General features: G+C 34.5%; 1 protein-coding gene across 1 annotated transcript in view; it reads left to right on the top strand.

Annotated features, from left to right (window-relative positions):
• Window positions 1-27,573, top strand: part of ADGRB3 (adhesion G protein-coupled receptor B3) — a 683,715-nt gene that overhangs the window by 518,236 nt on the left and 137,906 nt on the right. Inside the window, exons 18-20 of the mRNA XM_069487813.1 lie at window positions 16,035-16,161; window positions 17,806-17,909; window positions 21,783-21,885. Coding sequence (XP_069343914.1) covers window positions 16,035-16,161; window positions 17,806-17,909; window positions 21,783-21,885 — 334 coding nt within the window. The remainder of the gene's footprint in view (window positions 1-16,034; window positions 16,162-17,805; window positions 17,910-21,782; window positions 21,886-27,573) is intronic.

Consider the following 27,573-nt stretch of genomic DNA (forward strand, 5'->3'; position numbering starts at 1 on the left):
ATGGAAAAGACACTTAAGGGACATGATTCTTATTCCTAAAACAATAGGGATATATAAATCATCACAACACCTTTCTGCCACTCTGGATCCAGTCCAGCTGAATGACTATGAGAAGAGGGCAACTTTAGCTTCTCTGAGTCTGTGTGGGTGGTACAGACAGATGCCTCATCTGGGAGGGGCCTCAGTGAAGATAACCCGGGAGACAGGGCAGCAGTCTGGAAGCTGGGCCTGAGTCCTGGCAGCAGTCACCAAGAAGCAGAGGGGTCTTATCAGTACTTACACTGAAGGTGAAGTCTGAAACACGGACTGGCCTTTTGACCCCCAAGTCTCTGAGATACATCTGCAAATGACTGCAAATAAAATTTGTAGGGGGGAAGAAAAAGATTTTTATGAAACCATAGGTAGCACACAGAATAAAACTGGCAAAACCCAGCTTTGAGCATCTGTTTATTCTGTCCCTTATTCCTGAGCGTTGCAGTCATAAATTATCTATAGTTCAGTAACATGGCTGGCGAGGAAGGCTGCGTGATACAGCAGGAACGCAGTGCTCTGTTCAAGGTGGCCTGGCTGCAAGGAAAGGAAGCAGAGTATTGTCCAGCTCCATCGGCTGTAGCACGTCTCAATTCTGGTCTGGCAAAGACTTAGATTTACCTGAACGATGCCGTGGGAGATGGGTGATGTGGTGTTAGCATGTTCTCTCCTTTGTGCCACTGGGATGATTAAAAACCTTGATTTGCTTTTCTTCTCAGCCCTCCTTCCCCCTTGGCTAGCAAAGGGCAAAGCTTTCTGTCCTTGAGTCCTACTTGATGTATATCTGAGAGTAAGATCTAAACCCAGCAGAATTAACAGGGATATGACTGCAGCACTTTTTTTCCTACCCCTTTCGACAGATAGGTATTTAGCTTTAACAAGAATGAAGCGGGTATGGTATAGGTGACGGAGAGTTTGGCTCAGAATAGATCACTCTCAATGGGGATGCAAGGCCCTCTGGTATCCAGGGGAAAGTCTTGAGTGAGACTTCTTTTGGCACATAACATTAATATCTTTGAGTGAACATGTAAAAACCTTACCTCCATCTGAAAAAAAAAGATCAAGGTTTTCTAGCCTTATGTTGCAAAAGGAAGAAGTCATTATTGTATTAATATGAAACCTTTCCTCCAAAGTGGTCCTTAATGATGTATGGTTGAATATGTAGAACTCATTAATGTCAGGACTGATTCTGGTACCCAAGGAAGCTACTCGTATTTTAAATAAAAGTCCAATCTTAGACTCCATTAGTAAAATTTTCCATCTCTAATTGTCCCATTCACATCAGAATTTTATATATACTATAGATTATGTCCCAGTATAGATATATAAAGAGAAATCACTTCAGTCTGTATGTTGGCTCTCTGGGAAGAGGGAGAAGAGAAGAGAAGCTGAGTAACTGTGGAAGTCTTTTCTATCTTGTCATGTGAGATATGAAAGAAAACCATCTGCATGAATATGAAGAAATAAATTATCTTAAGGACATCTACAATCACAACCTAAAAGAAATCACACTGACCTACTGGAATATACATGGCAGACTCAAAGAGCCAGGTCTTCCTCCTGTTCGTATTATTTGTGCTTGACTTTCATAGAGAATTGGTATGTGTTTATAGCAAGCTTTGTTCTGCAAGTCTGATAGCAAAAGGAGCCTAATTAGGTAAAGATAGCTAAGGAAGGGAAGGAAAGTTGCAGTCACCAGACAAAATTAGAGCCAATGAGAATTTGGGTCACACGCAATGGTTTTTTTTTTTTTTTTTTTAATATATCTACTGAGTCCTTAAATATTTTTTCAAAACTACATTTTAGTTCATGGAATATCTTCACTCTTACTTGGACATGCCATGGGTTTCTATAAGCATTTCTCACATGTTAGAAGGTACAGAAACCATCTTAGTAATCTAAAACAACTACTTCAGGATGTAGTTATTGTACTTCCCAGGGCGATTTTTTAAATGAATCTATCCCTTGGGTTGGCCATAGTTAAACTCCAGGACATTGAAAATACATCAAATGGCTTGAATTAGTGAATTTGAACATAGATGATTTATTTCTTTGTCTTGAAATTGCAAAGTTAGAAATTGTGCTATTAGCACAGTAAATTTTATGTGTCACTCTGAGAATAAATAGTCTTCATACCAGTCTTTCTAAATGTATCCTCAATAGGAAAATTTCTGACTTCCTGGGATTTTTCTATGTTATCTCAGATAGTTGGCTACAAAAATATTTTGTTTATATCATGGAACATTATGTCGATGTCTGATACTTTCGGGGGAACTTGGAGTCCTCTTCCCCAGATGAACTTTCCATCAGTGACAGATACCGTATGAGAACTACTCTTTGTAATACTAATCAGCTAAATATGGCAGACATTTCTCTGCTTTAACTTTTAAAAAGTATATAGCCTTGACTGTGTTTAAGAGAAAAACAGAAGAACTGAAGGACACCAGGAACACAAGTGGAGTTTGCGAGTTTGCTAAAAAATTATGTAACTCATAGATAAATGTGCACGGTGTCCTTGGTTTTATGATTAAATCAGTAAGCAAAATTTAAAGTAGTGGTTGAACTACTTCAGTATCTATGTGGATTATTAATGATCACATCTTCTTTAGGGAAAACTTGAGCTAGGCATTCTTATCACCAAGAAATTAGTGTTAAAAGTCCCTGAGATTCTACACCCTTTATCTAATAATAATATAACATATCTTGTGCTATGTGCATCATGTGCATAACAGTAATGGGTCTGCAGTAGTCAGAAATGAGATATGAACACAGGAGAAGAAGCTATATTAGTGATGCTATATTAATTATGACAGAGAAAGCTTTTCCATTATAAGCCTCATTTTTAAGATGCTTGAAACTTTCCCACGGGAATTTTTCTCATGACAGTTTTCTTTTTCTTTTGGCCTAGTAATGAAAATAAGTAGATTGGTTTTTAATGTTTTTTTCAGAGATTTTATCTGGGAATAAAAGTGGTTTTCTATCCATTAGAACATTTTTTAAGATACTTTATTTTCTAAACCTCAAAACAAATAGTTTTTTAATGACCTTCAAACTTGTCTCCAATGGAGAAGTTTAGTACCTTTGGTGTAGTCGGCAAAGTTTGATTTGCAAATAATTAAATTACAAGCATTAGCCAATGCTTCCTCTGCAGACTGTTGTATCCCCAAATAGCAGTTAGCCCACTGCACCTTGCAAATGAGGGGAACTTGCAATTACTTGGTCAGTTACTGAAAACTAGCCACTCCTGGATTGTGAGTGTTATGAGTACAGTTTTTGTGCATGCTAGAAAAGAAACCAGAGCTGAAAACTGGTTGCTGGACTCCGACACGGCACATTCCAGGATAAGTGAACTACCTTAAAAAAGGAGAGAGCAAAGGCAAGGTGAAACTGTGGCCTATGTGATCTCTTGTTTAAAGTCTCACTGAGACAGAATCACCTCATTCACTCAACAGATTGAGATCCACTCAGGAGACACATGGTTGAGATCCAAAACACGGAAAGGCCTTGACTGCTCATTAAAATGTTAATTATGCCGTTGAGGTTCAGTGCTGTCCTTCAACCAAGAACTTTCAGCGCTTGCCTTATTAATGTATTAAGAAGCGATAGTATCAGAGGAGTAACAGTATGATAGAAAGACAGAATCCACATCTATTGAAATGCATGGCAATGTGTATTTCTTTAAAGGCCAAGTTTTTTGAGAAATGAGCTTACGCACTCATCCTCTTTTTCACCAGAGCACTAGCCACACCCTACAATTTCTGATTGGGTTATAGAGTTTGGCATTTTCATAATTAGGGTTGGGGTGAACAAGTTATGCATTTGTCTCTACACTATATTTGAGCACAGGGACTATGTTTATTCTTTAATCTTTGCAATCCCAGTGCCTAGATCTGTGCCTAGCATAGAGAGGCAATAAAGCGTTTTACATAAATTTTCAAATTTATGATGTTAAAACAAAATGTCATATTCTCTAAATTATGAAAGCTAGTATTTTAGGGTGCCTAAATCAGCATCTCAAAACCTTAATTTTATCTACCCATAAATGCATAGTAGAATACTGCCCTTTCAAATTTTATGTCAGAACTTACAAATCCACTTACATTGCAATTAACAGCCATGTTACATAATTAATTTAAAGACACTCCCATCTCTTTATTATGCTTTCTGCATGTGCTGTCATTGAGGAATTAAGCACAGGCCTCCATTGCTTTTCCATTGTTACTCTCTCCTCTGGTTGTCATGGAGCTAAAAAAAAAAAAAGTGTGTAGCTTGGCGAATGACTGGCTGGCCAGGTGGGTGATACAGGTGTTTTGGAGTCTCAGAACAATGCTTCCTCTATGAACTCTTAGCAGAAGCTGCTACTCTATTCTTACTACCTAGCATCTTATTGTTTTATAGGGAGTGGCTAATGTATGGCCTCCCACAAAAGAGATCTTCAACTTCCCAGGAAGCCAGAAGTTCACAGAAATCACTTCTTTTGTGGAATTTCATACATAGTTCTTTTTGTCCATCATTCATAGAGCATTTATTTCAAATACACATAATTTCCAAAAAGGATACTTTGAATGGAAGATTTCCATTGATAATTTCTTGGTAATGTTTAGAAGATAGGAATATTACATACATTGCAATTCATGCTGGGATATGACCTGAATTCTTCCCTCTGGTAGTATATAATTTTTCTTTGATGTTTTTCTGTCCACCTATGAATTAAAAACAATATATGGTTTTAACAGTTGGCTGTGTGGCTCTGTGATCCCAAAGAGGTTTGGTAATCCAGGGTTCTGTTTTCACTTCCTAAAATCTTTACAGTGATAAAAAGAAAATTCATATCATTTCTTTTCGTCTTCGTGGAGGTAATTAATTAATTTCGTTCTTTTAAATTTGGATCTTCCAAATCTGGACTCTGGTATTCTCTTAAACCTGAAATGTTATGGTGCCACCAAATGAGAGATAATCTTTGATGGATAATCTTGTTTATGTCATTTGATCCCTCTGACATGATTTTCTTGTCAAAACATGGTAGATGTGATCATAATGATACCATATTGCATTTATATAGAACTTTTGTAGAAAAAGTATTTTTATTTCCACTAATAATGCCTGGCCCATATAGCCACCAAATAAATAATTGTCAAGGATATCCATTATCTTGAGTTTTATCAAGACAGCATTCCTATAAGGTAGGTAGAGCATGCAACTGTCTAATTTTATAAAGGGGGACACTGAGTCCCAGGTTAGGCTGGTGGTGTCCTCCAAATGACAGCATTCGGGTGGTGGAGATAAAGCAGAAGCCAAGTTTCCTATTGCCACATCTTTGATTTTAAAATTAAATTAAATTTAAAAACTATATGCAGGACAAATATATTTGTTTTCCTAGATTCTCCAGATGATATAAAAGGGAGGAAAATTGGCAAGCTCTTTTGAAACCTATCACAAGCAAATCCAAAGTGTAATTTCAATTAGAAGGAAAAAAAAACGATGAAAAGAAAATTTTCTCTGATATTTACTGAAGCCATTATTATAAATTTTGATTTGGTGAATGCACTTATCTCTATCATCAAGTAGGTACAAAATGTTTGCAGCATGATTTTTATTGAGTGAACTTTTTCACTTTGAACACTGCAGTGCTGAGATATTGATTAGTTTCTAAAGAATTCAATAGTTGCAAATGAGCGATATTAGAACTGATGCAAAATTAATGTTAGTTTAATAAATATATGATTATGAGCCACTCGGTTTGAGGTGAACACATTATTTTACTAGTTTATATTTTAGTTGGATGTAGTTTTTCTTACAGAGACCACTTTATTTAATTTCTAAGTGTTTACATATAGTAAGTAATACTTTGTTCAGCCACTCCAGTCATCTCCGTTTTCTTTCTACTAATATCTGTGCTTCCAAATTGCACATAATACACAAAGTGAACATAGAAACATTCCTTTAATACACAGAACTCTTTTTTTCAGAGTTTTAAGAATATTATGTCATCTTAATAGTCATTTAAACTATATAAATGTCCAATGAACCCTCATTTTTGCCTTGTCTGTGTAGGCAATGATGAATCACATTTTTGAAGTATAATTAACTCGAGATTTTAATTTTCTATTTCTTGAAACTAATAACTCTGATATCAAAATCTCATATTCCTGGCCTCATCCCAGAAATAATGCATCAGAATTTTTAGTTAATTAAGCTTAACTCTTAATTGATGTCTCAATTTGATGTCTCAACTGTAAATTGTTGAGAACTATTCTTCCAGTTTAGGGTAGCATGTGCTCAAATTTTTAACTTAGAAAACAGTAAACCCATGACCCCATGACAAACATGATTAAATCTGTTTACAGCCAAGCCTCATCATAATTATAATCTCAAAGGGTGAGAAAGGGTGTAAAATACAAATAGCTGCCTAAGATGCTTACTCAGTGATTCTGCTGTTGAGAATCTTGGTGCCAAGGTTTTAGCCTATAGAGGACTATTGTGCATCATGGACATACATTTTACAAACTAATTAAAATGTCTTATAAAATATTTTTGGTAGATAATGCTTAACAATATATTGATTTGGCTTAGAGGTGTTAGGGATTATGAAAGAATCCATAATTTTCATAATCTTTTCCCAAGACATGTAGTATAAATTTTCAGGAGAAACAGTTGACTTTCACTTGTACTCCTAGGACTATGCACTGTTTTATAAATTGTTTTGGTGAATCTTCTACAGTATAATGGTTAAATCTTAGAAATGACTGTTGTAACTCAGTGGGTAAATATCAGCCTGCAAAATTTGCCTTATTGCCATAAATCTGGAGAGATTACATAAGATTAAACCTTATTAGTAAATAGTGGAAGGTAATAAAAATGAACATCAATCTAAGAACTAAATCACTGTTAATTCTATTTAGTGCACCATGATGCTACTGTAGTTTAAGAGAAAATTTTCATATGCTACAAAATAATCTGATAACCAAAAATAAAAAACTTACAGAATCTATTTGATATTGGAACTCTCTCATTAATATATTCCTTCATCACATAAAAAGATATGTACATTTTGAAAGACATACACAGATTTTTCTTTAAGATATATCTTTTAGTTTTCTGGTGAAGGAACTATTTGGTTCAAGTTATGAAAGTATTCATTTCCTGTAAATACAGACTATAAAAGAATTAATCTTCTGATAAGCCATATGTTAGCTTGATATTATTTCATATAATTTTCTTTTTGAATCTCAAAAGAATTTTTCAGATTGCGGAGGTAATACAGTTATATGAGAATAAATATAATGGAACAAATATAATACCCATAATTAAATCCCTTAAGACAACTACACTTAATTATTTTTTCTAATATATTTTCAGTATTTTTTTCTATGTATATTTTTTATATGTATCACGTTTAGGATTAATCCTTTAAAAAAAGTTTGTGAATCCAAAGCCATCTGACTCAGGAAATAAAGTTGGTAGTAAGCTGGTGAGATCTTGGATACCCTTTGTAATTAATTTTGCAATGGTCTAGTCATATCTCAAGACTGTCCATGTGTCCAGATTATTTGAAAACTAGTGTGGAAAGTAACATACATTTAAATTTACTCCATTTTATTTCAGTAATCCTGCTTTTTAAGGGTTGTGCATCTCAGCTGCTACAAATTATATCAGGCTAAAAATTGGTTCCTAGCCCAGACAAACAGTTTTTTTGAAGAGAAAATATACAAATAGAATGAATTATTTTGCAATTTTAAGATTAACTAAGACTCAATGTTCAAGGCATGTTAAAGTCTTTTGAAAAGAAATGAGAGGAAAAAAATAATAATTTAGGCTTTGCCTCTGCTTCCACCCAAGAACAACTTTGGAAGTCTTTCTTAATCTAGTCATATTCAGAACTAAAATGTATTTTGTTATTTTATTAGACATATACATAATTCATCAGCTAACTAATGTATACAGTAACATTCATCTTTAATTCTATTCAAAATTATACTTCCATATCCCTCAAATTCTCTCTTTTTTTTCCCTGTCCATACCAAGTTCTTTCTCTTTTAATGGTCTAAACAAATTTTGTGAAAATTTCTGAAAAAAAAGGCTTAAAATGATATAAATGAAATATTATTCTTGGATTTTCTTCCATCTTATTGAAAGTAATAATGCTTTACCCCTTGTGGTTTCAGTAGAAGATATTTTCTCTCTTCTTCTTCTTTTTAATATTAACACTCTCATCATTATTCTGAATCAAATTGTGGGACTTCCGTCTCATCATCACTACATCCCATCATGATCTATCTCTCCAAGGACTGTTTAGGTCTGCATTGTAAGGTGTCAGGAGACTGATTCCCATCTCAAAGTGAAAACATACTTGACAAAAATATGATTTTTCTGTGCTGTCTGACTTCCACGCAGTCTTTTTCCTTTTGTTGCTGAATTCTTTGATATCTCAAGGTTCTTTTTTTAACTTCTGGCAATCTAATTTCTATCTGACCCCTCTACTAAAATTGTTCTCTCAAAGCCTCTCAGTGGCCTCTCCCATGCCCACAATGACTGTTCTCAAGCCTCATCTTTTTATTCTCTTATGTGTTTGACCTTTGATAAATCACTTTTTTAATGAAATCCTCCCCACTTATTTTCTGTGAGATGTTAATGCCTGGTATTCTTTCACCCTTTCTGAGTGCTCTCCCCGTCTGATCCTAACTTTGGCTGTGCTCTCTCATTGTGTCTACCCCTCACTGAGAGAACGGAGCGAGGGGAATCTACCTTGGAGTCCAACAGACTTGGGCTCAATGAGCAGCCCTTTACCAAATGAATGTCCTTAGGAATGTCACAATCTCTTGGCTCCATTTCTTTCTTTCAAACATAAGATAATAACACCAAAAATAGGCAGTCCAGGGCTTGCATGGATGTATTACATAGACTGAGATACCCAGGCAACCTCCAGCTCTAGGCTTTTTCATCTCTAGGGTCTTCATGATCCTTGATGGAGACAGGAGCTCCATTTTTCTCTAGAGAAAATAATATTATCTACCTTGGTATTTAGTTCAATAATTTAAAAATATGCTTAAGGTGTCTACCATAGCACTTAATGCTGAGTAGACACTCAATAAATGTTAGATGTTATTTTCATTAGTGTGATTATTATTATTTGCCTATTGACTAATTAATGATGGCAGCTAGCATATTTTAACCTTCAGTTATTAATAAATTATGATGAAGATACTTATACATATTTATAACGCAGTAGATTGACTTCCTGAATGTTATTACTTATCATACTCCTTTTTATTCTATTTTCATTTAAAACACCAAGAAAAAAGATGTTACTGGCAATAAAACTACTATTGTTACAAATAATGTGCAATGACCTCAAGAGTGACATATTCTTGGTTTTTATGTGTGTTTTATGCCAAAGAGGCAGTAACACTACACCTGCAAGATAATTTCCATTGAAGCTCTCAGGCTCTGAAAGGCAAAGTGGAAATCTAATATGTCCACAAAATAACCTAGCACAGTGGCTGCATCATATTTGATGATGAATAAATATTTTTGAATAAATGAATGAATGAATGATGTAGGAAAGTCCACCTATATAAAATCAAAATCTTTACCAGGTATTCATTCAACAAATATTTATTAAGCACCTACTATGTGTCAAACACTATTTTATTTTTATTTTTATTTTTTTTCAAGCACTATTTTAGAATCAGGGAATACCAAAGTGAACATAACAATATCCCTGTCCTCATGATACTTACATTCTAGTGAGCAAAGATATATTTAATGCATCAGTTGTAATAAATGCTATGAGCAACAACAGATCAGAGTAAGAGCAAAGGGCATGTGGGAAGTACTTGGATAGTGTATCAATTATTATATAACAAACCACTTCAAATATTAGTAGCTTAAAACAACAGCCATTTTTATTTGCTCATAATTCTGAGGTTCAATTGTTTCGTCAAGCTCAGATGGTTAGTTCTTCTGCTAGTCTCATTTGGTGTCATCCCTGAGGCTGCCATCTAGCAGTTCGTCATGGAGCTGAATGTGCTAATATGGCCTCATTCTCATGTTTGGTGGTGGACACCAGTCTCTCTCCCTTAGTGAGGCTATCCTGGGCTACCTTACATAATAGCAGCATTTCAAGTTGATGAGAGTGGAAACTGTAAGATCTCTTGAGGTGTAGGCTCAGAAGTCACACATCCTTTCATTGCATTCTTCTAATCAAATCAAGTTACAAGGCATACCCAGATTTAAAGGAAAAGGAAATAGACTCCACCTCTTGATGGAAAGAGTTATATATAATGTGTGGCCATTTTTGACCTAGAACCAAAAGTAGTAATAAGTAACCAAACATGGGAAGTTACTGTCTTATATTGGGTAGTCAGTGATGACATTTCTGATAGGGTGACATAAGGGCAGACAGACCTAAATGATGAGAGGGAAAAAGCAATGTGAATATTTGTAAAGAGTGAATTCTAGGTCAAGAAAATAACCTGCACAAAATGCCTAGGGGTTCCAGCAAGGAGCTCAGTGTGGTTGGAAATGATGAGCAACCACAAGTATGTTAGGAGATAAATGTGGAGAGACAATGAGGAACCAGATAGCGTAGCTCCTTGTGGGTCATTGTAAGGGCTCTTTTAGTCTGAGTAAGATCAGAACCACTGATAGTTTTAACACAGTGACATGGTCTGACATATTTGTCAACAGAATCTCTCTGGCTCCTGTATTGAAATTGGACTTGAGGGTGGGTGGCAAGAATGGAAACAAGGAACCCAGTAAAGAGATTAATCCAGGCGAGAGATGATGGTGGCTTAAAATAGAATGGTAGAACTAACAGCATTTTCTGGAAAAATTTGTACAGCTAATTAAGCATAAAACATATTCTTGGATTATGTGTAGTCATTCCAACCAGATTGTCAACTTCTCTAAGAAGCTAACTACATTTATTTATTTTTTTTATGTGTCTTCTACCTCATCTAGCATTTGAAAAGCACTCATTAAATACATATTGACTGGCTAGTAAATACTAAAGCCTCACTGCTAGATTGAACATAATCATCATAGGACACTGAACCTTTCAGAGTTCATCATCAAATGGTATTGGAAGACCAAAAGCAAATAGATGAACCTACTAAGATCCATTGATACTCTTCAGATTACATGGTATTATGAGATGAAGGGGCCACTATTAATTCCATGCCTAGCATCATGGATGACAGGTGTTCTTCCTGGTGGTGAGAAAGTACCTCCTTCTAAATCTTATCCCAATGAATGAAGTATGTATATATGCTTTTTGGTGGTGTTACTTTTTCATAGTAACATATACATATTTACTATATAAAGATCTGATCTTCTTATAACTTAGTAGGACACGTTCAGTACATTCTGTCTTAAAACAGATTACAATAAGAACTTAGCATTTAATAAAATCCCTAGTCTCAATCTAAATTAAAAGACCAGCTTTGCTTCTCATTCTGAGACCTAAAACAAGTTTCCTAAACTCACTGCACTTTACTTTCCTTATTTATAAAACTAAGTGGTTGGAATAGATCAGTGGTTCTCAACTCTGGCTGCACACTAGAATCATCTGGGGGGAATTTTTAAAAGTAATAATGATGAAGCAGTACCCCAGGGTTTAATTTTTGAAGCTCTTCAGGTAATTTTAATGTACCGCAAGTGTTGAAAACCAATGGGCTAGGTGATCACTAAGGTTGCTTCTAGCAAAACTTTCTAATTTTATGATTCACCATATTTTGACATAGTAACAGTTTCTGGAGATAACAGTGTCCTCAATATTTGCAATGCCCTGAAAAGTAGAGATTACCCTCAAAGACTGTTTCTACTCAAAATTGAGAATAGTTTCTCATCTGTACTCTAAAACTTTCTGTATTATAAGAATAATTTACACCAAGATCCATATATACATCATCAGTTGAGTATAACATACACATTAAAATAATATAGTTTCACCCAATTCTTAGAAATTAACTACCGTTGTGATTGGAAAGCAATTATTTTCTTTTAGTTACCATACAATATGAGGACAGGGTAGCCAGAAATTGTGTGTAAACTTTTTAAAAAGTTGTGCTGTAGCAATTTAGATTTTGAATAAATGGACTCAATATCATAAGAGTTAATAAACTTCCTAAAGTGTATAACTTATTTGTAATAAATAACTCACATACTGATTTATTATGAAGAAGAGTAGACAGTCTTATAGAAGACTGATTGAAGTGGATTATCTAGTGGTATTGGTATTTTGAAAGATTAACTACAATGCACACTATCTGGTGATGGGCACACTTATAACTTTGACTCAAACTATACAAAAGCAATTCATGTAGCCAAAATGTTTATACCCTTGTAATATTCTGATATTTTAAAAAGTATGATTTCTTGATACAATTTTGATATGTGTCACTATACATTTTTGCTATCAGTTTTTTTTTACTAAACAGCTATTCATAGAAGCAGATAATTTTCCCTTTAATTTTAAATACCAGAGAATGTGTACACATGCTTTATCATTTAAAACTGTGTGAAACCAAAATCTCAACTAAATATTCAGATCCCAAAAGAAACCATGTAGACTCCTAGGAAACTGGGAAAATGCCTCAAATAAATATTAAGCTAGAAATTAATAAATTTTGCATCATATTTTCACAGAATTCTGTGTTTCTGGGTACATACTGTTGAATACTTGAGACAGGCAGACTCTTTAGCCAGTGTAATACAGTAATAGGAAGAAGGAAAAGAGACACAGATGACAAGTAACATGGGTGAATGTAGGTGTAGCCAACATAGGATGTGCAGGAGTAGTTATGTTTGAACTCTATTGGAAAAAAATCACTTAAGGCCTAGAAGAGACCATAAAAAGGAAATATATGATTTCCAGTATAATGTATATGCCTGTATCATCATTCTGTGTTTGCTTCTGACATAGTCAGTCTGTTATTCTTATATCTTTAATTTTCATACATATTTCACTGTATTTGCTTGCCCCATTGATGACAACCTAGACTTAATAACTAAGAGTAATTCACAGATATACCATTTATTATAACATGCAAAACTACGACACTGGAAGAATAATGTGACTGCTGGAATAGTGTACATGTTTAAAAGCCTTGCTCTGTGCAGAATGGGGAAGCTGTTTTGCTTCACGTTTGCTCTGCCACATATCAGTTTACTTTACAAGATCTCCCTGAAATCAATCAGACACGTGTACCATGCTTTCAAAGAATTTTGTGCAGTAAGAATAAGCTATAAAAAGTTTGAAAATACAGACAACTCATACTACAGGGTTTGTAATAATAGTTATATGTATACTAGTGATGGAAAAACTAATTTATGAGTTTTGCATATTTTTAAATATCAAGAGTTTTATGACACAATGTAAATTTTGGCATCAGAATGTCATCACATTTCTTACTCATCTCTTGGGAGTGACCAAATGCAGAACTTGATAGTTATCCACTCACCTTTCAAGATTTCCTCTCTTACTTACTTGCTCCAGATTCTGATGTTCTATCAGATGTATTACTTTCTGTTATAAATCTTCTTTTAAACTGAAAAGAGTACATTAAGCTGTACCCTGCCATTCATATATTGTTGTACATTAGTTTAATCAGATAAAGTCAACAAAGGGATAATAGTTTTGAAGAAAGGTAAGGACAGAGGTGGTATAGCCTCAGGAAGGTATGCCTGAAAAGGGACCCAGTGAGATTAGAAACATTTCATGCTCGAAAAGAGTGAAGGACTAAAATGTGGAGACCAGTGTTACTTACTTCCCAATTTTGCCTGAGGGTGGGCCAGGTCAACAATGAAATCATTGTGCAAAATAAAATAAATTGACCCACTTTTCTAAATATATCATATAAAATTTATATGGTCTTCAGAGTCTAGCAACATTATATTGAATATAAACTTTATATCTGACAGCCAAAATTTAGTGATGCTAAGATCAAATAAATGCTCATTACATGGATATAAATATATAACTTTGTCTCATATGAGGTCTTACTTGCAGTGAAGTTTTTTTCTTGTTAAAATATTGAATTGGTTTATTGGGCATAGCTGCGTAATGTGAAATGTGTAAGTACTGGACTCCATTTTGAAAGCATTGACACTACATTAAAGGAAAGCTGCCATCCAGGATGAATAATGCAGATGTTATGTTTTAAAACATGTCAGATTCTCTTAAGTGTATCTTTCTTCTTTAAACTTTGATCAGCTGAGATAAATGCTTTCCATTTGGCCTTAACTGTTTGTCACAAGAAGATAAGAGGCAGACAGCTAATGAAATAAATTGATGTGCTGCTATGATTAGGTAGAACTGGAATTTAATACTGTTGCAGCTGAAAGTATAACTGACTTTTTTTTTTTAAATGACATGGTTGCACGACATCATGAGAAAGAAAAGAGCACTAACCAATTTTGAAATGGCTAATACTTAGAAGTATTTGGGTAAAGTTGAGTACAGTTTTTATCTAACTCTCCCCAAATGCAGTGTATTCCTTCTTAAAAGAAATTGTAATTAAAAGTATATTGAGTTTTGAATATTAATGACATCAAATCATAAATAATAAAAAGACATTGCTGGTAGATACCAAAAAGAGATAGTGTAAATTATATTCTCTAGCTCAACTTGGAAGTCCAACTGTCACAGAGAAGCCTCTCTCATTGAAATCTCTCTGAAATCCACTGCATGCATATTTAACCCAATAGCTTCAGGCATTCAGAGATGGAGGAGGCAAAAATCAAAAGTGCCATATCAAAATTAACATCAAACCTTATGTTTTTCTCTTTGAGTTTTGGAGTCATTTTTTAACACAGGTAGTAACTTCGTTTGAAATTTACACACACACACACACACACACACACGCGGAGGTTTGCTAGATGGAGAGATTCCATGCCTGGGGGAGGGGAGGTGACAATTGGTGCATTCAGTACCGAACACGTGTAATGATAATAAAGTTGATTGGTTGAGCTCTATAGCTTTTTTTCTTTCTCCTTTTTCTCTCCTCCTGTAGAGTAGTTCAGCTGGGGGTGAAAGGTTCTCCCCCATCGTCCCCCCTCCCCAGTAAGAAGATGTAGGTTGATACCATTTTTATTGTTCTGCTGGGGTGGGAAATAAACCATATGCTTTAGCATTTTAAATGGCTACACCAAAGAGAAAATTGAACCAGGCTCTCTTCCCCCCTCCTAGTGGACTTTGGGGTGGGGTTATTCCTCTAAATGTTCTGTTGGACTTTGGGTTAGCTTAATGTTTCTGCCCCAGGGCAAAGAGGCGGGTGGGGAGAAGAAATATCGAGGGCTTCAGAGGCGAGTTGGGCTGAGTGAAGTGTGGAGTAGGAAGCTTGTATCTGAAACCCACCCCTCCCCTGGATACCAGGCAAAGGCAATGAGAGTCGGAACCAGCTGATGCCGCTGCTGCTGCTTCCCGTTTCCAGGGTGAAATTTTCACGGCAGCTATTCTAAAGGGAGGAAAAATCCCTAACCAGCAGCGGAGAAGATCCTATCTCCCAACCCAAGCTATGTAACCTTTTAGGCAGGCTTTTCAGAAAAATCCTCATTTTAAAAGCCAGAGTTTACGGTCCAAAATATGGACCTGGAATCAGAGCTGGTATGAAAATATGAAAAGCCTCTTTACACCCTGAGTGTCTGAAACGATCCGATGAGCATAGGAAGTGGCTGCCAACGCTCTGGCGGCTGCTCGTGCTGCCGCCGCCGCCGCCGCCGCTGTTCCTCGCAGAGGGCTGGACAGAGCTAGTCCCGGTTTCAGCACCTCCGGCGCTGGACAGCTCTCTGCACGCCGCACCGCCGCCTGCTTGCTTGTTCCCACTCTTGCTTTGCATTACTGGAGATGCATCTAAATTACGTCCTGTTCAACAACAAGTAGATTTTTTTTTCCTGTACGGGAATTACAGTAGACGATCCTCTCAATTAAACTGCATTTTCTTCTTTACGGATTTGGCTGTCAGGCGTATTTATCCCGATCTCCCCCCAACCCCCCTTTGCAGGAACGAATCTTTGGGAACGTGGTCCACCCAGGGATGTAAAACTGTGCTTACCGATGCATCCCATACGAAATGCTTATGTGATCGTCTCTCTACCTTCGCCATTTTGGCTCAGCAACCTAGAGAAATAGTAAGTAACAAAGGGAAAACACGGCTTTAATGCAAAGGCAGGGACATTGTGGCGAGTGTTTCTCCAGGGAACTGCATTTTAAATGGGGAAATGCAAAATGTTGCAGGGTGGCAAAAACGGGTTCGTCTCCTCCTTAGCTACAGTAGCTTGGTGGAATGAATTCTAGTTGGTGTGCTGTAACTAAATTCTACTCAATTTTATGTCTTCTAACTTGAAATTTCTGCAGTATAGTTTTGAAGATGTGCTTCAATCATATTACTAATATGCTGCAAACTTTCAAATAAAAATAATTGCCAACTCAACCTTTATTTTAAAGCTAGAAAGCTGTTCTGGGGAATTTGTGGGAATATTGTTAGCAGTAGAATGAAGACCCTAGACACTATAGCCAAACACATTGCTTATCTGCATTGGATATTTTCAGTACAGGTTTTCTGAGGATGTCCTTGGAAATATATATACACATATATATGAATATATGTGTGTGTGTGTGTGTATATATATATAATCAAATGAAGTTTTCATGAAAGCATGGATGTCAGAAACTGTGAAATCATTTCTTAAAAGTATATAGGTTTTGCAAAAGTAGTTTCTGAAAGAGACAACTGAATAGAAGTGCCTAAAAGAAAAATAATATTCTTATCAAATGTATTTTGAGAAAATAGAACAAAAATTGAAATACTAAAAAATAATTATTCAGGTAAATGTGACTTTCTGCCTAAATTTGGCCTGAATCAGCATCACTCTTCTTACTTATTTTGATGACAAAAAATACTTAATGTAATTTGATGTGCATATCTAAGGTTTTAGAACACACTTAATCTTAGTGTATTCCTTCAAACTTCCATACTGACAGTATGAAAACCAACAGATTTCATTAGTTAATGTCACCTTAGTGTCCAAGGAAAGAAACCTCTCAGATCAGTGAATGCCTGTAATCTTTATATATGTTTTAAAAGATATAAGGCTGATTTTTCAAGGTCATGTGTTTAGGGACTGATACTGGCAATGGGAAAACTATCTCCACATACTTTATTCATAGAAAAAAATTACAAAATATATTTGAAGATCTTAAATTTGACATTTGATTTTCTTCTATATTCTCAGAGGTCAAGCAAGTGAAATTAAATGTGTGAATACTTGACTTAGAACAAAGTTGTCAAAAGTCAGAAAGTTTGAAATATTTTCAATATCTATGTACCAGATTTGGGTAACATAATGAGTTGCAAATGGGAGGATCAAGATAAATTTTACTAAAAATCATATTGTGAAATGACTGAACTATAGTTACTTGAAGAAAAATGAATGGTGCTTCAAATTTTAGCTGGAAAAAATTTAACATGTGAATGTTGACCAAGTTGTACCTTTAGGTCTTTATTTTAGAAAGCCATAAGTAGGTAATCAAGCATATAAGTCTCTAAGGACTTTATTACTCCACAGTGGGAGAAATAGGGAAGCTAGATTTAGTAATTTTGGAGGTTGAGAATATGTGAAAAGAGTGGATTCATGGGTAATTCTCTGGTAACTATAACAACTGTGTATATGGGCTATTTTTGAGTGATAGGTTAGTTGTGCTGAGTTTAGAAGTTCTTTTAATGTATTCTCTTAAAAAATTCTCTTTCTTTTTTCATTTGGTTTAATTTACAGATCATGGAATCCTCTGGTACACCTTCTGTTACCCTAATAGTAGGCAGTGGCCTTTCTTGCTTGGCCTTGATCACCCTAGCAGTTGTCTATGCAGCATTATGGAGGTATGTAATCAATTTATAGACTTGAAATAGAATGCTTAGTTGTTCGAAGTTAAATCAAGGAATGTGATAATTATTATATGTCTCCTGTCTTCTTAATTTACTAAAAGCAGTATTTTCACCATGGAGTTATAATTGCTGTGATTGAGCTGTAATAAATGAATTGCATTTAGCTAATTTTCCTGTCTGTATTTGCCTGTGGTGAGAAAATAAACAAAAACACACAAACTTTTCTTCCCAATTCAAAAATGGTAGCCTTCAACAAGTTGCTTAGCCCCAAGCATGGTAGTCTTATACTCCAAGCTCAGTCTATGTGTGGTTTCTATTTATCCCGATTGCTCTTGAGCCTGAGAGTTTAATTGGTACAGTCAAATTAATTTTTCTGTTGTAGAAATATGATCTCAAGTTCTTAAGTTGCAAACACATACTTTCAGTATACCTCAGACAATGAGTGAAACCTTCTATAATATTAAAGCATTAACATAATACTACAATGCTCTAGAATTGAATGTTTTCTAATAAATCAGACTTTGACAAATTGATTAAAAGATATCATAAAAATACATAAACAAAGGAAAGTGAAAAATTTTATTCTGCAATCTTTGAAGATGTATCTGCTTGATATTATATGAAAATTTATTATTTCTTTAAGATTTCTTCTTATTCTATTAGTAAGAATTAGACTTGTGAGTTTTATTATGTCTATTCATATATCGATAATGAATACATAGCTATATGCCCAAACTTTCTAATGGGTTCTTAAAATTTCAAATGTTAAACATTTTTATATCCATTTGATCATTAAAAATGGTCTAAAAATGCAGTTACTACATTAGTAGATAGAGAATTACTTATATTTGCTGAATGATTTTAATATTAAAATTACAAAAGTGGATGTTCCTGCCTCAGAGGTCTGCTAGTCTTTATATTTTACTTAAGATCAAAAAGCAATTCAGTTGAAAAATATATTACAATTTAATAAAAGAAGGCCATTTTATTTAACATCCTTAAAAAAAACTATTGTTCTTCATTGTAATTTTTACTCTCTTGAGGGAAAATACTAATTGTCAAGCATATTTAAATTTTCAAAGATAGTAAGAGTTTTTATGCTTCATACAAAATAAAATATGTACACATCTTGGCCCTTTAGCATTGGTATATAATAGAGGTTCCACATTCCTGTGAAGGAGTTATGTGGTAGTGAAACACTGACAAAGTGGGACAATCTGATAAAATATGACCAATTCCAGGAAATGAAAGAAATACTTAGTCTAGGCATGATATTGTAGGCACCAGAATCCTGGGTTTAGGGCTCAGCCAAGCAGCCTATTGTCCTGGTAATGCAGAGCAAGATGGACAAAAGCTGAGAAGAAGACAACCTTCTCTCCCACAATTGCTTGAATGGCACTTCTGTAAAAACAAGACATTTAAAGACCAGGAACTAGGTAACCACAGTAGTATCATAATTCATACTCACTGAAATATTTAGAACTAAATTCCATTTCTCAGAACTTAGGGTTCAGGCTCCAATTCTACCTTCTCTTTACCCCTCAATACATATGGCTAGCACTAGCATAAACATTGTCAGTATATGATAAGTAAAATTACCCAAACAAATATAGGATTAATTTTTCCATAACAAAGTTTTATTTAATTCAGAAAATTCAGGAAAATTGCTGACTACAATAGTTTTCTAAGAATTACCAAAACACCTTAGAGGATCTATCAAAACTTGACAAGAACTTGAGAATTATAGAAGAGAGTACCAAGAAACAACACAAATATGGATTCCTAAGAGTTAATGGTCATCAACTCATTGTCTGCAAGTAGAAGAATTGATGTATACGACTAGTTTGAAAGAAGTGTCAAGACTCAGTATTAAGTGAATCTCATAGCATAATGAATTCAATGCATTTTATAAACACTACATTTACACTATAACATTGCTGTATGGAAATAAGCATGTTAGGATCCTACTACATTTTTTCCTAAGTAAAAAGTTTGGAATTTTTTTATTTTCTAATGATTTGTAAAATATATAAATATCTGAATTATTTTATACATAATATGCTATTTTGAAATATGTTAGTGTTTCATGTAGTTCATCAGAAATATTCATCAAAAATGTAACTCACTAAGTTATGTTCTATCTACAGATATGTTCTGTAGAGTTATATTGTTTATATTGTTACCTCACAGAATTGAACATGTCCTTTTAGTTAGTGTATTGTCATAAAGCGATTGCAAATTTTGTTTAAAATATCAAACATGGTATAAAAAGGTTTGAAAGTTGAGACAGTTTATAGTAATTTTGAAGGCAACAATGTGACTCAATTTTGATAAAAACGGAAACATCTAAAGACATTTCAGGATTGTCAGTCTGGAGTTTTTATTACCATATTTTTTGTATTTATGGGGCAAAAAATGTCACTGCAACCCTTTTAATGTCATCTGTGTGCTTGTGCTGTCATGGAAGCCATTAACATCATTTAAAGGGTTAATTTCGTGGAACCCTTAAACTTTTTATATTATATCCCTCACCTACAAAAAAAAAAGAGACACCTTAATATTTGCTGGTGTCTTCAGCAGCTCAGTATGTGGTTTATTATATTTTCAGCTACCGATGATACAGAAACAAGTTTCAGCCACTCCTGAGGCCATTTTGTGCTGAGATTTGACCTAGGTTAATTTCATTTGGGTTTGTTTTGTGAAGAAAGGAAATTTCTTTTATATGATTAAAACCCTTTTGTGTGTGTGTTTTATCATTACTCTTGTGTTCTGCCCTCTTTTCTGAAATATGTGATGGAATGTGAGGCTTTTGCCTAAATATTCTTCAAAGACAAAGGGGAGACAGAAAGAGAGAGAGAACACTTTGATAGATTCTACCTTCCAAAGAGTGCCTCCATATCTTTGGCACCACTCTCTAACACTGCATAGAAAAGACCATGCCTGCTGTGGAATGTGATTCCATGTTGTAACACAAATTGAATAGGTTCAAATACACAGCAAATACAAGGAAGTCTTTTTGTTACTGTCATTCAGTGATTTACCACAGGGTACAGTAAAGCAAAATAGCTGTTACACTTTCAGGGTAAACAGCTGGTAGAACATTTGATTCTGAGCAGTTTTCTCTATGGCTTACGTTCTTGATGCACTTAAAAGCCATGTAACAGACTGTATATAAACACTTCTTCATGGGGTAAAATATGGCAGATGCCAAGTAACTTTCCAGCCTAATAGTGAATTATCATTTGTGGATTTGATTCATTTTTTAAGAGAAAGATTAAGGTTTATTGGAATAATTATTCAGAAAAAGATAAATGTAAAGAGTAACAACCTGATGACATAAAAATGCTTGAGTGGATGAAAGTGTTCACAGTTTAATGAAAGTAATGGCATCTTTCTAGTAAACAAGAGTGATACTTCAGAATCTGTGTGTGGTTTTTCTTTTTGGTTTTCAAAGTTTCTATTGGTCGATTTAGATGATAATACTAAACATTATACATACAGGGTGTATATTTAAAGCTGATTATACTAATTGATATATTTCCAAGAAATTTCTTATTTCTAGAAAAAAAAAAGTGTATTGTGTTAACAGATGTGTGACTTAGGCTCTATCAGAAATGCCATGTTGTCCACAGTAGAATCTAAGGGAAAAAAAAAATTCTAAAAGACTCTTGCGATGCCACGCCATTGTAAAATTGAGTCTCTAAGAATAATCTTTATTTTAAAAACTGGATTTTATATTTTTATTCCTATAAAGGCTGTGTTTTAGTATTTATTTTTTCCAGATGAATTCCACTAACTTGCACATTGCAGAATTCTTCATCTTTCTTTTGAATTTTAAAATTGGACACTTTTTTTCTCTCTGGCTAGGTACATACGCTCTGAGAGGTCCATAATTCTAATTAACTTCTGCTTGTCTATCATCTCGTCCAACGTCCTCATACTGGTTGGACAGACTCAGACACACAATAAGGTATGACTAATAATTACTCTCTCTTTGTGTGTTTATGTTTTGGCATATAGTTAGTTATTGATAATGTAAAAATTTGTTCTCGATAAAATGGAGACTGGCTGACAAAATTATTTTCATTGGTTTCCTCGTGAAAATTTGCCTATTCCAGTTCAGAAATATATCCTTTGGCTTAATTTCCTTTGTGTTTGAGAGGGTGCTTGTAATAGTAAAAACATGTGTTTGTTTAAACATTATATCCAAGCTGTATAAGTTCAAAGCCTTGGGACATCAAAGGAACATATTTAGATTCATTAGTCTAATTGTAAGAGGATCCAGTTGTAATAGAATACAATGCAGGTGTTTTATTCTAATTTATTAACATATTGATTCCTAAAAGGCAATCATAAATTGCTTTCAAGTATAACATCACTCCTGAAAAATCCCTCAAAAAATGTCTATTGGCAGTAATTGCAAAGAGTGTTAGGTGAAAGGTACTTTAGCCTGTATGCCTTTCAAAATTTTTGCTTAGCTAAAACGTATTTTCATACTTAGCAGAATGTAAAAGTATATTTCCTGTTCATATGAATTGACTGATTTATGTGAGTTGAGTGATTTATATGAATTGAGTGACCACGTTTTTTCCAGAAATGACTGTCTTTACTAAACTATTCTGAAAAACATTCCAAGAAATACCTAATAGCCATGTTAAATCAATTTACCCCAGCTTTGAAGGGATTCTGTTAAACATTGGTTTGATAACTTAATTATCAATCAATCACATGGTTTCAGGCCTGTTATTTTTCACTTTTTTTATATATTTTTTATTTAATTGAACTTTTCCCTCATAAGCTGTCATTTTAAAAAAATCAAATGTGCTTTTCAGTATGTTCCTTTGATATATTAGATATCTGTAGGACATGTATCAATGTCAAGGATAATGGATAGTCTGTTTATTCTGCTGGCCTACATTCCTAAGTCTGGTGATACCCATCCAAAGAATCCAATTCTGCATGTGAATAGGGCCTAGGAGGCCACATAGGTGATTCTGATGAATGTTTCTTCTTACACCACATTGCCCTAGGCCAGGGGAAGGGCCCAAGGGAAAGGTCACTAACCCTTAAGAACAACAACAACAAAAAAAAAAACCCAAAAACAAAACAACAAAAACCCAGCAATTCCTATAAAGTACCCTGTAGAAGTGAAAAGCACTTTCATATATTTGAGTGTTTAATTTTTCTGCATTTCTTTCCTGTATCTTTCCATCTTAAAGAAAGAATCTGAAAAAAATATAGTCTATTAAAATATCAGTCCATATTATAACCATTTAATACAAATTTTGAAAAGATTTGGTTCGAATTAGTGTTTGAGAAAAAAAAGAAAAAGAAAAAAGAAATATTTAGCAAAGAAAATACAGAGGGAGAAAGAAGGACCAAAGGAGAGGGAGATGCCAATCAGAATTGGGAGAGGAGAAGTAAGTGTACAAAACAATCAGCAGAAGAAAAAAGGAGGGTACGGGTGGGTCCCAGCTGAGAAGAGAAGGGGAAACAAGGAGGCTGTGAGGGGGAAGGGAGTAGAGATGAGGAGAGAAGAGGACACTGAACGCCTGAAGGAATTATTCAATTACAATTGTCACCCTTTCTTTTTTGGTTGTTCACTGAGGCTTAGCTACATGTATTAGTTAATACCTATTCTCAATTTTTTAACTGTTTGTCTTTGAACCTTCACCCAGAAAATAAGAGGTTTCCCCTGAAGTAGGAATTATTTATTGGATTCAGGAACAAGAAAAAAATCAAGCTGGAGTCAGCTTGAGCCCATAGTTTAAGGTTTTCTCACCAAATACTCTCTTCCTGTTATTTTTACTCTTCAAACACTCTTAAGTTATACCTCTTATCAGACTAGGAAAAACTGGGTGATCTTCAGTAAGAACTACACTTTTAAAACTGTTTCATGCCGTGCAGCAAAGTTTTTACAAGTCTGAGCCAAATGGTAAAAAGGACTTTTTTACCAGGTTTACTATGTATTATAGTGGTTATGTTCTAAATCATTGCTGTCCAATAAAAATACAATGCAAGACATAAATGAAAGCCAGAAAAGTGATTTAAATTTTATTAGTAGCCACATTTTAAAAAGAAAAAGGTAAAATTAATTCTAATATATTATATTTAACACAGCATATTCATATTACCACTTTAAGATATAATTAATATAATATTTATTAATGTAGTGTTTTATACTATTTATTAAGTCTTCAGAATCTGGTGCATATTTTATACTTACAATACTTTGGAATTTGGACTAGTTGCATTTCAAATGCTCACTGGCTACATGTAGCTAATGACTATCATATTGTGTAGGTCCAAATGCTAGCAATATTCAGAAACTAAAATTGCTTCAAAAATTACATTCTTCCTGCCCAGTTTGACTTTCCAAGGTTTTCAAAGTCCTCTTTTTTCCATAAAAAATGTCTTTTTGATATCTGCAAATATTATGAATATCAAAGGCAAGATATGACAATTCTGGTTTTACTTTTCATTTCTGATTTTGAGGAATGACTGGTATGGGCTTATTTTAAAAAAAAAAAAAAAAAGTCTGATATATCCTGGTTTCTCCCCAAATAACTAACTACGGAATAGACTCCATGTGGTTTTGGAACCATTGGTTCTGTTCTAGATAGACTATGCTGATTTTTGCTGTTAGAGTTATTGATGCTTGCGGGGGAAGAGTGGGTGGTAGCTGGTGGTGCTGATGAAGGAACTGAGCAATTACTAGTTTTCTCTTATGCTATATTAATGTTGCCTTATTAGCTCTGAGTAGACTTTCTTATAAGCCTAGGACAAGTCACAGTAGAGTGATTACAAGAGAAAAATGTAAAGCACTGAGATTTTATTCTTTATTGTTGTTGCTCTCAACAATATCAAGTTTTCTAGGGGAAATAATCATGTATCTTATTATATATGTTGAATTGGATTAGATTGACTATATTTGTCATTATATGTTAGAATTTGGTATGGGAAAAACTAGATTTACTTTACTGTACTTGTGGTTTCTCAAAATTAAAAAGCATAGAAGAGAAAAAATAGAAAGTGTATCATTTGTGAAAACTTATGATCTGTGTACACTCCAAGAACCTATTTTTAAAAAGGTCAACTATTGATCTACGGCTACAGTATTTTATTTATGTTTGGTGTAGGGCCACTTTGCTGCTGTGGGCACTTTGCAGTTGATCAGATTCTTATCTTTGACTTTCCTGATAAGTTTTGATTGGTGCTTTAGGACTCCCTACTTAGAAAATGGAAACACCTGAGAGAGCTTCTTGATTATTTGGTTCTGCATCTGCGAGTTGTCATGGCTAGTTTGTAGGAAAGCAGGTATTTGATACTGATGTCCAGAATAGTTTTGAAGAATCATACTGGGATCTTGCTCTGAATTGCTTGTTGAAATGTAATCGACCCAATTATTTCACTACTTGAGTATTTCTGCTTCCTTTTGAATTGAGATAGAAACAAACTGAAATAATCTGTTGTTTAAAATATGAATATATTCAAATCTTTAAGCTGTATATTCAATTGCTGGCAACAAAGAAAGGAACTAAAAGCAATATTTCTTTTTTTTTTTTTTTTTTTTTTTTGAGACAGAGTCTCACTTTGTTGCCCAGGCTAGAGTGAGTGCCGTGGCGTCAGCTTAGCTCACAGCAACCTCAGACTCCTGGGCTTAAGCGATCCTACTGCCTCAGCCTCCCGAGTAGCTGGGACTACAGGCATGCGCCACTATGCTCGGCTAATTTTTCTATATATATTTTTAGTTGTCCATATAATTTCTTTCTATTTTTAGTAGAGACGGGGTCTCGCTCTTGCTCAGGCTGGTCTCGAACTCCTGACCTTGAGCGATCCACCCGCTTCGGCCTCCCAGAGTGCTAGGATTACAGGCGTGAGCCACCGCGCCCGGCCTAAAAGCAATATTTCTTATATCTCTTCTTAAAATTCAGTTGTAAAATTTAATTCTAATTCACTTTATTACATTTTGAGCTTTCTCATAAAGTGATGTTGCCCTTTGTTCTCTTTGTACATTTAAAATTTCAAGCAGGATGTTCATGTATCACTCAAATGTTGCTTATTTGTAAAAAGTTTCCTTTACACTTTAAAGTATGCACATGATTTTGTTGAGCCATGTTGACTATTTTTGGTAGTACTATTTTGCAGAAAGCAATGATTATTTGGGAAACACATAAATTCAAGAGCATAGTTTTCTTAATGGCAAAAATATATATCTGCTTTTTTTCCCCCAAAGTCTTGGAGGTGATTTATCATATTAAAGATTTCCTAGCACTCTTTTTAACTGATGAGGGCCACATTTGGCAAAATTCTTGTTTTTTTGGTTAGATAAAAGTGGCCACCCAAGAAGGTCAAAGTGCTAGGAGATATCTTCTCTCCCACAATCTCACTACCAGTTTATAATGAAAGCAAGTCTAAATCCAAATTTTATCACACATTCAGATATTTATTAGATAAACATTCATTAGCAAATCAGGAACAAAATTTGTTCCATAAGCTCAATGAAAGTCTAGGTCTTTTAAATACTTTCATGACACCCTGTATGTAACATTCACTTAAGGTTGACATAGCAACATTCTAGAAGCAGGATTCTGTGCCCTTTAGTCAGCATGATTTAATCAGAAATCCTCTTAATCCAATGTCTGGAGACAGAATGATTAGGGATAAAACCGTGGGCCCTATCTCTACAAAATACAGGCCTCCATAGTATCTTATATACACTTCATTCAAGAGTAAGAAGTGTTTAATTGTTTTAGCAAAGCTATATAACTTCGAGTGCCTTTATTTTTACCAAAGGAAACACAGTATTATATCCACCATAATGATTAACCAGACACTGGTTCATCAGTAAAAACAAATATTTTATATTTAGTTTGATAATGGGTGTTGATTGTAGCTAGATACACCTAAATAAATAGGACTTGTAGTTGCCACCTCCAGAGTGTGGGCCTTCCGAATATAATGGCAGCTGACCAACCTAGTCTGTGCATTCCTGGACCCCACCTAGAATTAAAGGGTGAGCTATCTGGCACATATATAATATCATACTGAGAATTCCAAAGTATTATAAAATAAATTACAGACATCCTAGCAAGCATATAAAAGTTAATATTTTGCAAAATACTAGTCAAATGTGAGAGGACAAAATTAGATACTGGCTTTAGTCTTTAGAGACCTAGGAGTCAAGCAAAAGTCCTCACTGAGAGCTAAAAGGAAGTTTCTAAATTATTTGGGATAGATAAACATTTCCTTCTCATTATTTAAGAGGGAATTATCTCATGGTTCTTTATGTATGGAACACTGAATTACTGTGTCTTTTAATTCAGGTTTGCAAAAGATACAAAAATTCTCTGTTTTGGAACATTTTTTAAAAGTCATCTACTCTACTATTTTTTTTTCTTTTTACTTCATCTTGTGCTTTATAAAGATGTTGTTATGTTTTTGTTCTGTAGCTTTTTTTAGAGAGAATTAGTAAATATGGGCCAACCTAGAAGGCTTAGAAGGCTATAGTCATTCCAATGGACACTGTTTTTTGTTTTGTCAGAATTGTGTTTTCTTTTTTTTTTTTTTTTTGAGACAGAGTCTTGCTTTGTTGCCCAGGCTAGAGTGAGTGCCGTGGCCTCAGCCTAGCTCACAGCAACCTCAAACTCCTGGGCTC

Source organism: Eulemur rufifrons, chromosome 15 (assembly GCF_041146395.1).
Source record: "Eulemur rufifrons isolate Redbay chromosome 15, OSU_ERuf_1, whole genome shotgun sequence".
Taxonomy (NCBI): domain Eukaryota; kingdom Metazoa; phylum Chordata; class Mammalia; order Primates; family Lemuridae; genus Eulemur; species Eulemur rufifrons.